Genomic DNA, 15,388 nt, shown 5'->3' with positions numbered 1-15,388 from the left:
CTAATTATGTTTATGATAGTCCATGCTCATTCTCCAAGTGAACCTCCATGTCCAGCTTCTGTGTCATCCTCTTACAGATATAATTTTATCTGTATTTTCCCTTGATTGTGGCAGGAGAGTTTGGGACCATCTGTCAGGCAGTTGACATGGCCTGTACATAGTAGCTTATGTGCTATAAGCGATAACCACAACATGCCCCTCCTCTTTGGAGCTCTCAGTTTCTGGCCAGATTGTGAACCACAGATGAGAAACTAAAATTCATGCCTTCTTACCATAATTCCAAGCTAGAAGTCACAAAGGAGCAGAAAGACCAGAACATTTTCAACAAAGATTTTTGTGTCTTGGGGCCAGGAGTTTGGCTTAGTGGTAGAATGCTTGCCTAGCATGCACAAAGACCCAGCTTCAACTTCTTGGTACCACATTCATAGAAAAAGCCAGAAATGGTGCTGTGGCTAAAGTGGTAGAGCTCTAGCCTTGAGAAAGCCCAAGGAACAGTGCTTAGGCCCTGAGTTCAGGTCCCAGGACTGGCAAAAGATTTTTGTGTCTCAACCCTACCCCAGAGCAGATGAATAGGAAGTTTGTTCTGGTACTCGTATGTTGAAGATGGAGCCAGAGGGCGGAGCCAGAATCGAAAAAGTCCTGAGTTAGCTGTGAAAACACACATCTTGCTATAATTCTCTCCTGGAATTGGTAGCGTTGTGGATATTCCCCCCCCCCCATAATTCCTAAAATTTTAAACACATTTAGAATAAGACAAGAATTCTTGTATAAATAGAAGGACACGTCTAGTATTTAGGTCTTTAATGCTAATGATATCTTTGTTTATTCATTTTGTTCTGGTACCTTCTTGTCACAGAATTTTGAGAGGGAGACCAGGGTTTGGAGGCCAGGCTGGCGTGGTGGTTAGGGAGAAGAGATGAGGTTATCTACTGTTAACAAGGCGGGGTGAAGTAGGTCCCAACCTTGTTAGCTTTAGGGTGAGCCTGTGGCAAAGGACAGTGTGTTCTTTTGCACAAGCACACGGGACTTTATTAGCAGAAATTGCATTATATAGAAACTGACCATTGGCATGCACCATTTCAACTGAGCTTTGAGCAGATAAATCATAACACATAATCACCTTTAGAATTCCGAATAAGTTTAAAAATTTGCTTTGCAAAAGATAAAAAGAAACGTGTCCCCTTTGAGGGATGTTGGGGATCAAACCCATGTATGCCTCATGTATGCTAAGCAAGTACTCAACAACTGAGCTACATCCTTAGACCTAAAAATCCCCTTCAAGCAATGGCTTTCCAGTAGCAGAACACTTAAAACACAGAACTTTGCCTAATTACCTTTTCACCATTCCTGAGCGTGACTACCTTTGCTTACATCACAGCTTGCCTATGGGTGGGTTTTTGTTGTTTTTTTTTAATGCCATTTCTGGGGCTTTAACTCAGGGCCTGGACACTATCCTTGGATACTTTTTGCTCAAGGCTAGCGTTCTGCCACTTGAGCCACAGCACCACTTCCAGCCTTTTCTGTGTATGTGGTACCAAGGAATCTAATCCAGGGTTTTGTGCATGCTAGGTGAGCACTCTACCACTAGGCTTTGCTCCCAGCCCTTGTCTATGGTTTTAAAAAAGCACAATTTGAGGATTTAATATATCAGAATATTGTTGGTTCCTCTTCTCCTTTTGTGGATTTGGAATTTCATAGAAGCATTAGCAAAAAACTTAAGCTAGTCTCTTGAGCTGTGTGTGTGTGTGTGTGTGTGTCTGTGTCTGTCTGTCTGTTGTGTGTAAAGTAGGGCCCAGCTTCTTCCTGCTTGTCTCTTAGGGCCAGGTGTGGTAGCCATGGTAGGCGTAAAGGCCAGATTCCCCCAGTGCAGACCTTCAATGGAGTGTGGCTGTGGTGCGGGGTTGCAATTAGAGCTGGGGTAGACAGGGCACATGCTGGGATTTGTGGTCTTTCAGTGCAGGGTACTGCGAGAAAAGTGAGTGGGAAGGACACTTGTGGGTGGTAAACTTCCTTTACGTGGAGGGCAGGAGCCAGGGCTGGAGGAAGAGCTTTGCCGAGCTGGTGAGGACCTCACTGGGCTCTTATGCAGCTGAGGACAGTGACATCTTAGAGAAGCACCGTGTTTCTGGTGTAGGGACTCAGTGCCAGTAAAGGGCCTGATTGGGGCCACAGCCTGGCTTCCTCTACCAACCCATTTCTCCCTGTTTCAGTAGGAAAGACTAGGATCCCTGGGTCCTCACGAGAGGCATCTGCCCTTGAGTGGCTTCCTCACACCAGAGCCCCAGCTGTCATGGATAGAGGGAATGACACATTAAATTGGTCCTGTGGGATGGGTCTGGCTTAGGGCAGATCACGTCTCCCTACTGCCTTTTATAGTGTTACGAGGACAAGGATTCCAGGGCTCTTCCCTTACTCAGATGGAAGAGGTAGGCCTGACTCCATGCTGGAATGATAAGGTCTCACTCTTCCTCAGCCACAGCCAGAGTGTGACCTGACCACAGGTGCTCACCAGATGATGTGAAACAAAAAGCACAGGTGAACAAATGGATCCGTGTCCATCCTGTTGGGGCTAGCTCTGAGCAGATTGCTAAAGCGGACTTCAGTTTGCTTCAAGATTGCCAGCTGGGTCACTTTCTAGATCCTTCTCGGGGTCATCTACAGAGTCCACATCTAATTCACTGCTTTGTCCTAGGTGCAGCCTTTCTTTTAGGAAATGATGGGGAAAAGGGGAGAAGTTGGCCCTCAGAAGGTGGGGTGAGCTGAAGTGGTGGCTTTGGCATCTGACGGGGAAGCAGCTTTTTGGCAGCAGATTCTGACTTCTGAGGTCCAGGAAACATTGGCCTTGGCAGAACAAGTCAGGTTAGCCGATCCAAGTCACCCAATCCAGGGGACAAGAAAGGTGAAGAAAGGCCTCAGGCAGGAGCTAAGAAACTGGGATTGGGCAGAGATAGAGAATGATGTTGTTCAAGGCTTGTTCCTGGTGGTCCCAGAAGTCCTCGGGATCCTGAAGCTGCACCTGTGGAAGGTAAGATAGAGCAGCCCACAGGATCTACCACCTTCTTCCTTCTTGCCAGACACCTTGAAAGTCAAGCCTACCACCCCAGGTAAGATAGACTTACCTGAAGGCTGAGTTCCCATCAGAGCTGGGGGATTTGGAAGCACTGGAGAGGGCTGAAGGTGGCCGCACACACTCCCAGCTCCTGTCACAGGAAGAACATTAGAGCTTCGGCTCCCCACTCCCAGATTCTAAAGTCCAGAGAGCAAGGAGGATGAAGGGAAGGCCTCAGGGAGGAGCTGAAGATGGCTGGGACTGGGCAAGGCAGTCTGAGCCGGACATGGAGGCCCCCATAAGGGTAACTCTTCCCACCTGGGCATAGTGTTGTTGGCATGACCTCATCAATCCTTCATGCCACTCTTGAGCCAGATGACGTAGAGACGAGTTCCCATTCTCCCCACCTACTCAATGAACACAACCCCATCCCCAAATGTGCATCACACCACAGCCTGTGGCTCTCCCTGTCCCTATTCTGCCGTGATGTTTTTCCTGCCTCTGAGATCACACCTTCTCTATTAGCAAACATGGGATCACCTAGCCCTGGACCTGGAAGTGTGGGATCTCTGACAACCAGGGACAGGAGGTCAGGGGCTCTGGAAGCTAAGGGAAGTCTAGGGCCAGCTGGGGAGATGGATGTACCTGGCAGATGGTATGGGCATCTGAGGCCTTGGACACCAGTGCCAGCAGCTGGAGGGTGTGCTGTTCCACAAATTGCTTGCACTGAGAAAAGACAGACATGCTTGAGTGTGCCAGAGCCCATGACAAGACATTCTCTGCCACTCTGCCTCATTGAATCACTCCAGAAGTCAGCCCCACTGAGTAGCTTTGCAAGCAAGGCCAAAGCCTGGAGATCAGAGCTGCCTTCTGGAAGGCACACCATCTGGCTTGCCTTAGCACGCCATCTCGCTTTAAAAGGAAATGTAATGCTGGGTGCTGGTGGCTCAGCCTTCTGAGTAGCTGAGGATTGTGGTTCAAAGCCAGCTTGGGCAAGAAAGTCTATGAGAATCCTATCTTCAATAGGCCACATGAAAGCTAGAAGTGATGCTGTGACTCAAAGTGGTAGAGCGCTAGCCTTGAGTAAAAATTGCTCAGGGACAGCGCCCAGGCCCTGAGGTCAAGCCCCACAACTGACAAAAAAAGAAAAAACCAAGAAAATGTAGGGCCAGGAGTTTGGCCTAGTGGTAGAGTGTTTGTTTAGCATGCGCGAAGACCAGGTTTGCTTTCTTGGTACCACAAACATAGAAAAAGCCAGAAGTGGTGCTGTGGCTCAAGTGGTAGAGCTCTAGCCTTGAGAAAGCCCAGTGACAATGAACAAGCCCTGAGTTCAAGGCCCGGGACTGGCAAAAGAAAGAAAATGAGAATGTACTGTTAACATAAGCCGCAGCCACATATTGGTAAGCCTTGAGGACCTTCAAGCAAGGTCTTTTGCAGGTATGCTGTGTCCTCAGTTGTACTGAGGGGAATGGGGCAGAGCTGGCACAGGGACTCAGGAGAGAAGGCCCTTACCCAGGTCTGGCTGCTTTGGCCTGACATTTCTCTTGGTGTCTACTGGGTGCTTTCAATGGGCTACCACATAGCCCACTCAGGTCATAGTATATCTGATACACTTTGGAGCAGGTAGAGAGGGCTGGGGTGCCTTCCCTTGGCAAAGCTCCACTGGAACCTGCAGGACTCGACTTGCCTGAGCCCATGATGGAAGTCTGCTGGCTCCTCTGAACCCATAGCCTTGTGTCTAGAATGACTTCCAAGCTTGAATTTGTGTCCAGAGATGCCCTAGGGTTGCTACAGTCCCACTATTATCTGATGTATGTCCTTTTCTTCCTGTGTGGACTACTGTCTACCCCGCCCTGTGTGTCTCTGGCTGCAAAGCTTTTTTCTTTTTCTTCTTTTTTTTTTTTTTTTGCTCAGCTCTCACCACAGACAAGAGTCCAAGGCTCCCTGTGTGTCTACCTCTCACCTTCTGCTTATCTGAACTATAGTTGAGGCAGGCCTGGTACATTGCCTGTGGCATGGCCTGCTCACTGCTGTTCCATGCTTGAGTGGTCACTGACATGCAGAGCTGGCACTCGGAGTCTTGCAGCAGCCCATCTTCTGCCAGAGATCCTAGAGCTGGGAGGGCTAGAGAGAAAACAGTCAATGCCACCTCACAGAAATTCCAGGGTGAGGTGGGGAGATAGGAGGGAGAGGAGTAGTGGAGAAGGAGGGCAAGAGGGAAGGGAAAATAAGGGGAGAGGGAGGGCACAGAAGGGGGGAGGGAGAAGGGGTTTTGTTTGTTTTTTGCAAGGCCAGGACTTAAAGTGGACAGTGGTTAGTGTGATCACTGGGGACAGTGGGGTGGGGTGGGGTGGCAGCAGGCTCACCTGGGATAACACCATTCTCGGTGGTGCATCTCAGGACGAGGCCGCAGACCAGCTGGGGCAGCATGCGACCCAGCAGCACATCCAGCAGCAGGACTGTGTAGCGCTCAGCCAGGCACTGACAGATGCCACCCACCACCAGGGGTACCACGTGGCACACCTGGGCCACAGCCACAGCCAGCACACCCTGGGGTGGAGGTGGAGAGAAGACAGCGTGGGACCTTCTCGTTCCCTTCCCAAGTGAAATTGCTACAGAGGAGGACTTGAAAGATAAAGAACTAGAAGACTTGGGGACCCCTGAGTGCAAGAGCATCACTCTGAGTGCAAGAGTTCCTGGCTTGTTGAATAGGGTGTGGCTAGCCAGCAACATGGCTAAGGCCACCCACAGGCCTCAGGGGTAATGGACCCCACTTGTGTGGTACCTTTCAAATGGGGCATTTCACCAAAAGCTTCCACCTCACATTCAGTCTCCACTTTTGCTAAGACAGCTCCTGTGAGGGCTTCTTGCTGTCCACTGGGTCTCACTTGCCCTACCTCATCAGGGATTACCCTCTCCTGGCCTCATGTATGCCTCTCCTAGGCCAATGGATGAACATGCTACAATGCTCCACTGCCACTTGTGGCAGTGCTGGAAGTATCTGCTGCCCTACTTCTTTCCCTCCATTCTCTCTGGAACCTGTTCCATTTGGACTCTGTCCCCACCATTCCTTCAGAACAATTGCCAGGTTCACCCATAACCTGCCTTGCCATATCTGCAGCCTCCCTCTGCCTCTTTCTCCCCTCCCCCTTGAAATTCAGGGCTTGGACAGTGCATCTGAACTTGTGTTCAAGGCTAGTACCCTAACACTTGAGCTACAGCTCCTCTTCAAGTTTTTTGATAGTTAATTGGAGATAAGAGTTTTAAGGACTTTCTTTCCCAGGCTGGCTTCAAATCTGGAACCTCAGACCTTAACCTCCTGAGTGTCTAAGATTGCAGGCGTGAGCCACCAAACTGATAAATGTTCTGGAAGGAAATGCCTTCTCTTGCCTTTGCGTCACTCTAGGGTTCCCCCACATCCCTGGCTGTTCTCCCTCGGCTTTTCTGTTGCCATCTCTCTTTATCTGGTCCTTCAGTTCCACTCTGTACACTCTGTCCCTTGTTGGTCTTCCTTTGATCTTTCATCTGGTTCATTCCCAGCTTGATCTTACTGCTTGGCCTTCTCCCCAGAGCTTGATGTCCAGCCACCTGCTTGACCTCTCTCTTCCTGCATGTGGCACATCCAACTTAACATGGCCAAGGGAGAACTGCTTTCTAGTCAGAATCTGTTTCTTCTCAAGTGTTCCCATTCAGCCAGTGGTGCTATCAGAGACCCAGCGTGTTTATGGGTCATCAGGATCGCTCTCATACCCTCATTCCTACTCATTACTAAACTCAGTCAAGCCCACCTCCCCAACACACCCCCCCTCTACCTATTTAGCTGCCCACCACCCCATTCTCACAGTTTTTCGGTAATCTGTTAAGCTTCGTGCCTGATTTTATTTTGCCTCATACCTGCCTAATTGATTGTGTGTGTGTGTGTGTGTGTGTGTGTGTGTGTGTGTGTGTGTGTGTGTGTGTGTGTGTACGTACGTATTGGGGTTTGAATTCAGAGTGGCACTGTACCACCTGAACCACAGTGCCACTTCTGCTTTTTTCTGTTTATGTACTGAGGAATCAAACCAAGGGCCTCATGTATGCTATAAACCATATTCCCAGCCCCTGTTTTTGTTTTTTTTTTAAATTGCCTTAACAAGGTCTAGGCCACCTCTCTGGTCTTTTCTTTTGCGGGTCCTCCTGCGTCAGCCCCATTGGCTGCCGAGCTCTTTCTTGCTCTAGGCTCTTAGTCTCTTGGAACTTTGTCCTCTCGGTTTCAACTTGTCACCTCCTCAAAGTTTCTCTGACCTATCAACCTAATCCCATCACTACTTGTCTTTATCCCTTCTATGAGTCCTTAGTGGATACAGGATAAGCAGGATCTTGTTTGGGCAGAAAGCCACTACAGATTTTGTAACTGTAAATTAGACACTAACCACGGTGGGGAGTCTTTCAGGGGACATTCCCCCTTTGAGAAATTAAAGCATCTTTTCTACAGAGACAAGTGGAGATTTTTTTTTTTTTTTTTGCCTTAGATACGGAGCTGCTGGCAGACAAGGCTGGGCCTTACCTATTCTCCCATAGCTGAGCCTTGGGATTCCTTGGAAGGGGACATAAATGGCTCCTCTCCTAACTCCTAGCATAACCCAACTCTACAGGAGTGTGAATGGGAGAAGCTGAGTGGGGAGGGGCTTGCTCAAGCTCCAGGAGGTGCTGGATGCCTCACCTTGGGGATCACGACTTGGACTCGCTTGAGGAGAGTCCTGCAGAGCCAACAGTAGGGCAGGGGAATGGGGAGCCGCTGCTCAGAGAGGTCCTAAGAGAGGGAGACAACAGAGTGGAGACTGGGCTGGAAGCTGGAAGAAGGCATCTTGAAGGACTTGCCTATCCCACCTCCTCCACCCCTGCTCTCTTTCCTGATTAAGGCTGTGTCCCAAACTTCTAGTGCCTTCTGGCTCTTCTCCCAAGTGCTCAAGAGGCCTCAGCTGTCACTCTAGCCCTGTTGTTTTTCATTTAACTTCCTTACCTGAGTATGAGGTCCAAACCGTGCAAAGATGGGTCCTCGCAGCATAGGGAGGGACAGCTTGCCCAGTAGAGGGTCGGGCAGAGGGTCTGTCATCCCTGGCTCCTGCTCTGGCTCTGGCTGCCCGGATTGGCACAGGCCCACGTGCCGGCACACAGTCTTTGGGCTCTAGGGCGCAGTGAGGGCGAAGGGCTGTTAGGTTCACGCTCAGGCTGGCCCAGATGCTGATGTGTCCCAGGGAAAGGGAACAGAAGGCATAAATGGGGGAGGGGAGGGAACTCGTGGAAGGTGATATGAATGTATGTCAATGGTTGTGAGCATAGGTAGGAGCGTTTATGAATGTGAGTTTGTGTGAGAGAGAGCGAGGGTGAGTCTGTAAATGTAGGCTGCCATGTGCTGCTGAGCAGATAAAGCTGACCTGGGTTCTTGACTGAACAGCATGTTTCTTGGGCCTGTTGTGGAAAGGTAGGTGTGTGTGTGTGTGTGTATACACACGTGTGTGTACGCGTGCCTACACACGTGCGCCCGTGCATGCATGCATCTCTGGGGCTTTGTTGAGGTGGTGGGAAGGGAGATTGGCGCCTCACAATCTGGCTCTGGAAGTAGTCGATGACCAGGGGGAAGTAGACTTGCAGCACGCGGTGGCACTGGGGCACTAGCAGCTTCAAGGGGAGGACATCACACTCATGCTCCAGGAACTTGTGAACTGTGTCCTGGGAGACAGAGGAACGATCAGCTTAGCCTTTCCCTGGCCTGCTCCCGCCCGAGTGCCTGGCTGCCAGGCTGCCTCCAGGGAAGACTAGCCTAATTCTCCGGGGCACTGTAGGACTCTCCCCTTCTGGCAGGGCCACCTGGCTGTGGCGGAGCTCAGTCCCAGGGCCTGCTTTGGTCAGGAGTGTGGAGTCTCAGGTGTCATCTCTGACTTGGAAGTGCCCTTGTAGGGAGCATGCCTCATTTTTTGTTCCCTAAACTCTAGCCAGGATCTGGGCTTCTTTACCTGGAAAATGGCCTCCTTAGCCACCTTTGTTAGGCTGCGGACGATGTCCTCACACTCCTGGCACAGGTCATCCTGGGGCAGGGCGGCAAAGTAGGGACATATGAGTTGGGGATATGCATCCAGAGAGAGGCTCTCTCCGACATCAGCTGACAAGGACCCCCAAGGTACAGACTGCCCACCGTCCCACTCCATCCCCCTTACATCCCCACGCTATGCCCTGGTGATCCCTAGGAGACCTCCAAGTCCTTCAGGCTCAGTCAGAGTCCACCCAACACCCTCCTCCCCAGACCCCCACTTTGGCCTTGGGTGGTACTCACAGCTCCCGCATGCCCCCAGACTTCCTGTAGGCAATGCCCTAGGGCTTTGCACTGCACTGCTTGCTCCAGGCTTTGGCACCAGAACTTGGGACCCTGGGCACAGGCCGGGGATGAAGTGGTTGAGACAGCTACGGTTTGGAACCAGAACAACCTTTATTAAGAATCAAGATACCAAGCCATCCTGACTTCACCCAACCTCAAACACAGTTTTGCTGTAAATGCATGGCCATCACACAGACATCGGACAGTTCTGGGTCTCCGTCTTCCAGAATGTACTAGCTGTGTGACCTTGGACAAGCCTGGAGGCCTTTCTAGGCCTGAGCTGTTCTAAGTCAGGCACCAGAGGCTCACGCCTATAATCTCAGCTACTCAGAAAGCTGAGATAAAAAGAAGCTCCAGTTAAGGCCAGCTTGGGCAAACATTACATATGCCCCATTTTTTTTTTTTTTTGCCAGTTCTGGGCTTGGGCTCAGGGCCTGAGCACTGTCCTTGGACTTTCTCAAGGCTAGGGCTCTACCACTTGAGCCACAGCACCACTTCTGGCTTTTTGCTACGTATGTGGTACCGAGGAATCGAACCTGGGTCTTCGTGCATGCTAGGCAAGCTACTCTACCACTAGGCCAAACTCCTGGCCCCGTATGCTCCAATTTTAATAGAAAAGAGCTAGGTCCAGGAGCTGGTGTTTCACTGCCCATAATCCTAGCTATTCAGGGAGGCTGCGATTTAAGGATGTTGGTTCAAAGCCAGCCCAGGCAGGAAAGTCCATGAGCTTCTTATTTCCAATTAACCACCAGAAAACCAGAAGTGATACTATGGCTCAAAGTGGTAGACCACTAACTAGCCTTGTGCAAAAAGAGCTCAGGGACAGCAACCAGGCCCTGAGTTCAAGCCCCATAACTGATAAGAAGAAAGAAAGAAAAGAGTTGAGATGTGGTAGTATACACTTATCATCTCAGCTATGGTGGGAAGTTTAAATTGGAGGATCGAAGTCCAGGCTAGCCAGGGCAAAAAGTGATAGCCTATCACAAAAGTGACTAAAGCCAAAAGGGCTGGAGTCTGGCACCAGTGGCTCGTGCCTATACTTCTAGCTACTTAGGAGCCTGAGATATGATAAATGAAGTTCAAAGCCAGTCCTGACAAGACAAATTAGAAAGATTCTTATGTCTGGCAAAAAAAAAATAGCTGAAAATGGAGATGTAACTTAAATAGGAGAGTACAAGCAGAATGAAGAAGCTGAGCCTGAGGCCCTGAGTTCAAACCCCAATACCAGCATATCTACAAAACAGAGCTGTAGACAAGGGCAGGATTATGTGCAGACTTGGGAGAACTGGGCACAGTGGGTGTTCAGTATGTGGTGGAGATGCCTCCACGACTGAGGCTGGGGAGACTCACCAAAGCCTGGACCACAGAGCATGAGCAGCAGCAGCAGCCATGACAGCAGGGGTGACTTGGCCATGGCACCTGTGACCTGGGCATACTGCCTGGGCAGAGGCTCTTATAGTGGGGTGGGGTGGGGGGAGAGGGCTGGGGGAAGGGCTTCAAGGGAGCAACATTGACCTCAGTGTTTGCCTGGGTCCTGGAGAGCTCTCCAGGTGCTTTGATCCCACCTCTTCCCAGCAGGGACTCCCGCCCGCCTTTTCCCTGTCCTGGTCAAAGGCCTGACCCTCCTCCCTTTGCCTCCCCACCAGCCCCCATGGTCTAGGAGTCCTGGGTCCTTCCAGACAGGGCCTCCACACTTGGTCCTGGCAATGTGGGCTTTGGACGAGGAGATGTGGCAGGGCCACACTGAGGGGTAGTATGAGTGCCGCCTCCCCTCCTTCGCCCCCAGTCCACTCCAGGCTTCCTCTGCTCTTGAGCGATACTTTGAAGAGCTTCCTGCCTGGCTCTTGATCCAGAGTAAGTTCCGGAAGGGCAAACTCTGGACCACCTGGTGCCACCTACTTCCCACTCCATCCTTCCACTTCTCCTAGCCACATGATTGGCACTGGACAGAGAGTGTTTACATGAAATGAAGAGCAAAATGCCATGAGAGCCTGAGCCAGGGATGTGGGGGTTGAGATTTCTGTGGGTCCTAGTGGCTCTCAGCCGGTCCTGCCCATGTCTACTAGGGACCCCCAGGGCACAGATAATGGCCCAGAGATGGCCTTTTGAGGCTGTAGAGGGCTAAGCTGTAGAGGACTGGGCAGAGAACACTGGGGTTAAAACTCCCAGGATGCTTTGGGGCAGGCTCTGTTGGAGAGTGTGCAACAGTCTACTGCTTGGCCCCTAGCTATTGGTCTCACTGCTACTGCTGGGGCTCTGTACCTGGTGGAAGATTCCAGGTCTGTGGCTGCCAGGAGCATGCCAGGGCTCATGGAGTGGGAGGGCAGGCGCTTGGCACTCGATGAAAATAGTTGGACTCAAGATCACTCCAGAATTTGTGTGGTTTCTGTTGGCTTCAGGTTCTTATCACTCTGACAAACAGTTACCGTTGTGGGAGTTAACCAACCATGTGTGAAAACATGTCAACCAAAGACTGGGAGCCCAGCGACTCACATAAATATCTAGGATGGTGGAACTGCAATGTGCTAGCAATTCTACATGTGTTTAATGTATGAGCTCAGGGGCTGAGAAGAGCAGCTCAGGGTGAGTGTGGACTTAGCAGAAGCGAGGCCCTAGATTCCATCCCCAGCACCCAACATACAAAAAGCCAGACCAAATAAACATATGAACTGAGCTGTGTCCCCTTTGGGTATAATTAGGGCAGAGGGCATTATGGATGATCCCTTCAGGAATATATTGGTCAGTGTTATGCAGTGACAGTAACAAAAGCCCTTCAAACTCTTGTTACATTATTCTTTTTAATATCCTGTGCAAAGGTGTGACACGGGAGACAGAGCAGCCATTCTGGTCCAAGAAGTGGGAGAGAATAAAAGCAGTTTAGATCCCCGACATGGCCGAGATGTGGATTTAATAAATCTTGTTCTGTTTATTCAATATTTGGTCAGATATTCTGTGGCTTAGCCCCAAATCATCTAAACTTAAGGCAAAAGGAGATGTAAAAAACAAACAAACAAACAAAAACAAGGAAGGAGGGGTTAAAGATGTGGCTTTGGTAGTAGAGTGCCAGCCAGTGACTGAGTTCAAGTTACAGTCTTGCATAAAAATAAAAAGAAAGGAAGGAATGCTGGCACTGGTGATGCACACCTGTAATCTTAGCTATTCAGGGGGCTGAGATCTAAGGATCATGGTTCAAATCCAGCCTGGGGATGGAAAGTTGGTAATACTCTTAGCTCCAATTTGCCACCAGAAAATCAGAAGTGACACTGTGGCTCAAAGTGACAGGGTGCTAGTCTTGAGCAAAAGTGCTCAGGGATAGTGCCCAGGCCTCCAATTCAAGCTCTATAACCAACCAAAAAGAAAAGAAGAAAGGAAGAAGAGAAAAGAAAGGGAAAAGAAAAGAAGGAAAGAAGGAATGGAGAGAGGAAATGGAGGAAAGATATCTGTTCTTCATCTCACATGTGGATTAAATTCCCTATCCTCCAAGGATACCTCTAGGTTTTCCCCACTGCTGCCCTTTCAAGAGAATGGAGCCAGCTTTCCTTGGAGTGGACCCAGAAGGAGGGTGGGTGGCAGGCTGGGTGGTTGGGACATACATCCAGCAAATGTTGTATGGCTTACTCATTGTTCCCGATGCCTGGAGTTCCTTCCTTAGGACGTAATCATGAAGTACTTCTTAGGCCCTTGCTCCCAAGAACTCTCAGGTCTACTAGAGAGGCCAGCAGAGTACAGTAAGGATTGTTTTGGGGATAAAGAATAGAAACCCATTCTTTTTGTTCGTTTGAAGAGGTGGCCTTTCTTCACTAATATAGGCCAGTGTGTTATTTAGAGACCCTTTGGTTGCAAGCATTAGAAGTCTTAGCTCAGTAGTCTAGTAGTAGAGTGCTTGCCTAACTGACATGAAGTCCTAGGTCTGATTCCTTGATATCACATACACAGAAAAACATGGAAGTGGTGCTGTGGCTCAAGGGTGGAATGCTAGTCTTGAGAAAGCTCAAGGACTGAAAAACAAGAAAACTCAAGCCCTGAGTTCAAGCCCCAGCACTGACAAAAAAAAAAAAAAGAAAGAAAGAAAGAAAGAAAAGAAAAAATTTTTGTTCAAATAATTAACCAAAGCCTGCCACTAGGGGTTCATGCCTGTAATCCTAGCGTCTTGGGAGGCTGAGATCTGAGGATCATGGTTCAAAGCCAGCCTGCGCAGAAAAATTTATGAGACATTTCCCTCTAGCCACCAAACAGAAAAGCTATCACTCAAATGTTAGATTGTCAGCCTTGAAAAGCCAAGAGAGAGGGTGAAATCATCAGTTCAAACTCCAATACCGCCACAAAAATCAAAGCAAACAGATGAACAAAAAGCAATAATTAACCAGTCCACAGACAGCTTCTGGTACAGAATGATCCAGAAATACATGGCACCAACAGAGTTCCAGCTCAATTTTTTTCCTAGATCCCAGTTCTTGCCACTTCTCTGTATTGATATTAGCTTCAGGCTGGCTTCCTTCTTGGCAGCAGAAATAATTTTGAGCTGATCCCATCTTATCTTTGCAGCATGATATTCAGAGGGGGAGAAGACTCCTTTGCCAGCTCTGATCACTTGTAACCAGTGCCTGGCAAAAACACTCCCTCTCTCCCTCTGTCTTCCTTCTCCCTCCCTCCCTCTCCAGTCTGGGCCTTGAACTCAGGGCCTGAGCACTAGCCTTGAGCTTTCCTCAAGGCTAACATTCTACCACTTGAGCCATGGCACCACTTCCAGCTTTTCTATGGATGTGGTACTGAGAAATCGAACCCAGGTCTTCATGCATGCTAGGCAAGCACCCTATCACTAGGCCAAACTCCAGGGCCCCCTCCCCAAAAAAACCATTCTTTGATTGTATTTACCCTCATTTTCCCCACTGCCCTTACCCAGCTCCTCACCCTCCTACATTAAACAATGTAGTGTAGCAAATCTGACTATCTGATCACCTCTTCTACTTCTAGCTTGTTATAGTTATTGGCTTGTTGGCTTGTTTAGTAATAAGCTGGATTACTTTAGGAAGTGAGTTAACCCTGGAAGCCTGAATGGTGCCACATCCTGGCAGCACTCTCCCAGTCTCAGACCGTACCTAGCTGTTTAACTATACTCATTTCTGGCAGATGGTTATATTGTTTTCAACAGTGCCTGAGGGCATAAATAAATGGTTTTCTTGAAGAATCCAGTTGACCTATCCCCAATCTAATATTTTTTCAAAGTAGCCTTCTTCTCTGTTTTCCTTTCTCCCACTTCCCCAATCCCGCCCCCCACAGCAAACTAATCAGCCTATAGGTTAGCCTGTGAATCTGTCCATTAAATCTAAGTTAGAGACTGTAAAGGCCAAATTTGAAGTCTTAGAAACGAATTGGAAAACACAAATTAAGATAATTCTAAATCAGTACTCAGAGGAAGACAGAGAAGGTGGGAATTCATACTGAGCAAATAGTGTTGTTTTTTTTAAACAAGGCCATAAAAATTCTTTTGTGGGGAAACTTGTGGTGGGGTTGACAACAGGTGCAGGGGCCATATGACTGACAGAAGATTAAGGAAAGAATTCATGTACTTGTAAAACAGTGCCCATAAAACCAGAGTCTAATCACCTAGGATATCCATCTTAAGTCTCTGGGCAGATGGAGTTACTTGTCTTAGATGCCTGCAGTGAGCGGATCAAGGTCCACATTTCAGAGTAGCAGGAATGATGAGTAAGCTCTTCTCCCTGATGGCCTCTACGTCCATTCAGAAACCTTCTTCCAATGTTGTTTTCATCCGAATTGCCCTGTTATTTCCACACATCTACCAGTCTCTTTGATCGCAACTTCCCATGTTTTTCGGAGTATTCTTAGTGTGGAATTTCTCTACACTCAGTTGTGAATAAAGGAGACCTTGGAATTCCATGTATGAAAGGCAGCAGCTTCCATCTCATTTCTTGTCCTTCTTGGAGGGAATTCTTCATTCAGAGTGCTGGATTGAGAGAGCA

General features: G+C 49.1%; 1 protein-coding gene across 1 annotated transcript; it reads right to left on the bottom strand.

The window, feature by feature from the left end:
- Nucleotides 1–791: 791 nt before the first annotated feature.
- Sftpb (surfactant protein B) lies at nt 792–10,832 on the bottom strand. The gene is made up of 11 exons (XM_090336567.1): nt 10,755–10,832; nt 9,363–9,490; nt 9,046–9,117; nt 8,636–8,761; nt 8,052–8,216; nt 7,752–7,841; nt 5,416–5,599; nt 5,013–5,173; nt 3,695–3,775; nt 3,120–3,200; nt 792–3,016 (listed from the first exon to the last, which is right to left on the bottom strand). Exons 1-10 carry the CDS (start codon nt 10,816–10,818, stop codon nt 3,138–3,140), a joined length of 1,134 nt encoding a protein of 377 aa, XP_090192693.1. The 5' UTR covers nt 10,819–10,832; the 3' UTR covers nt 792–3,016; nt 3,120–3,137.
- Nucleotides 10,833–15,388: the final 4,556 nt, after the last annotated feature.

Source organism: Megascapheus bottae, chromosome 7, assembly GCF_031878675.1.
Source record: "Megascapheus bottae isolate mThoBot1 chromosome 7, mThoBot2.hap1, whole genome shotgun sequence".
Lineage (NCBI taxonomy): Eukaryota > Metazoa > Chordata > Mammalia > Rodentia > Geomyidae > Megascapheus > Megascapheus bottae.
Note: the sequence above shows the minus strand (reverse complement) of the source record. Positions and strands in the feature narration are given on the sequence as shown.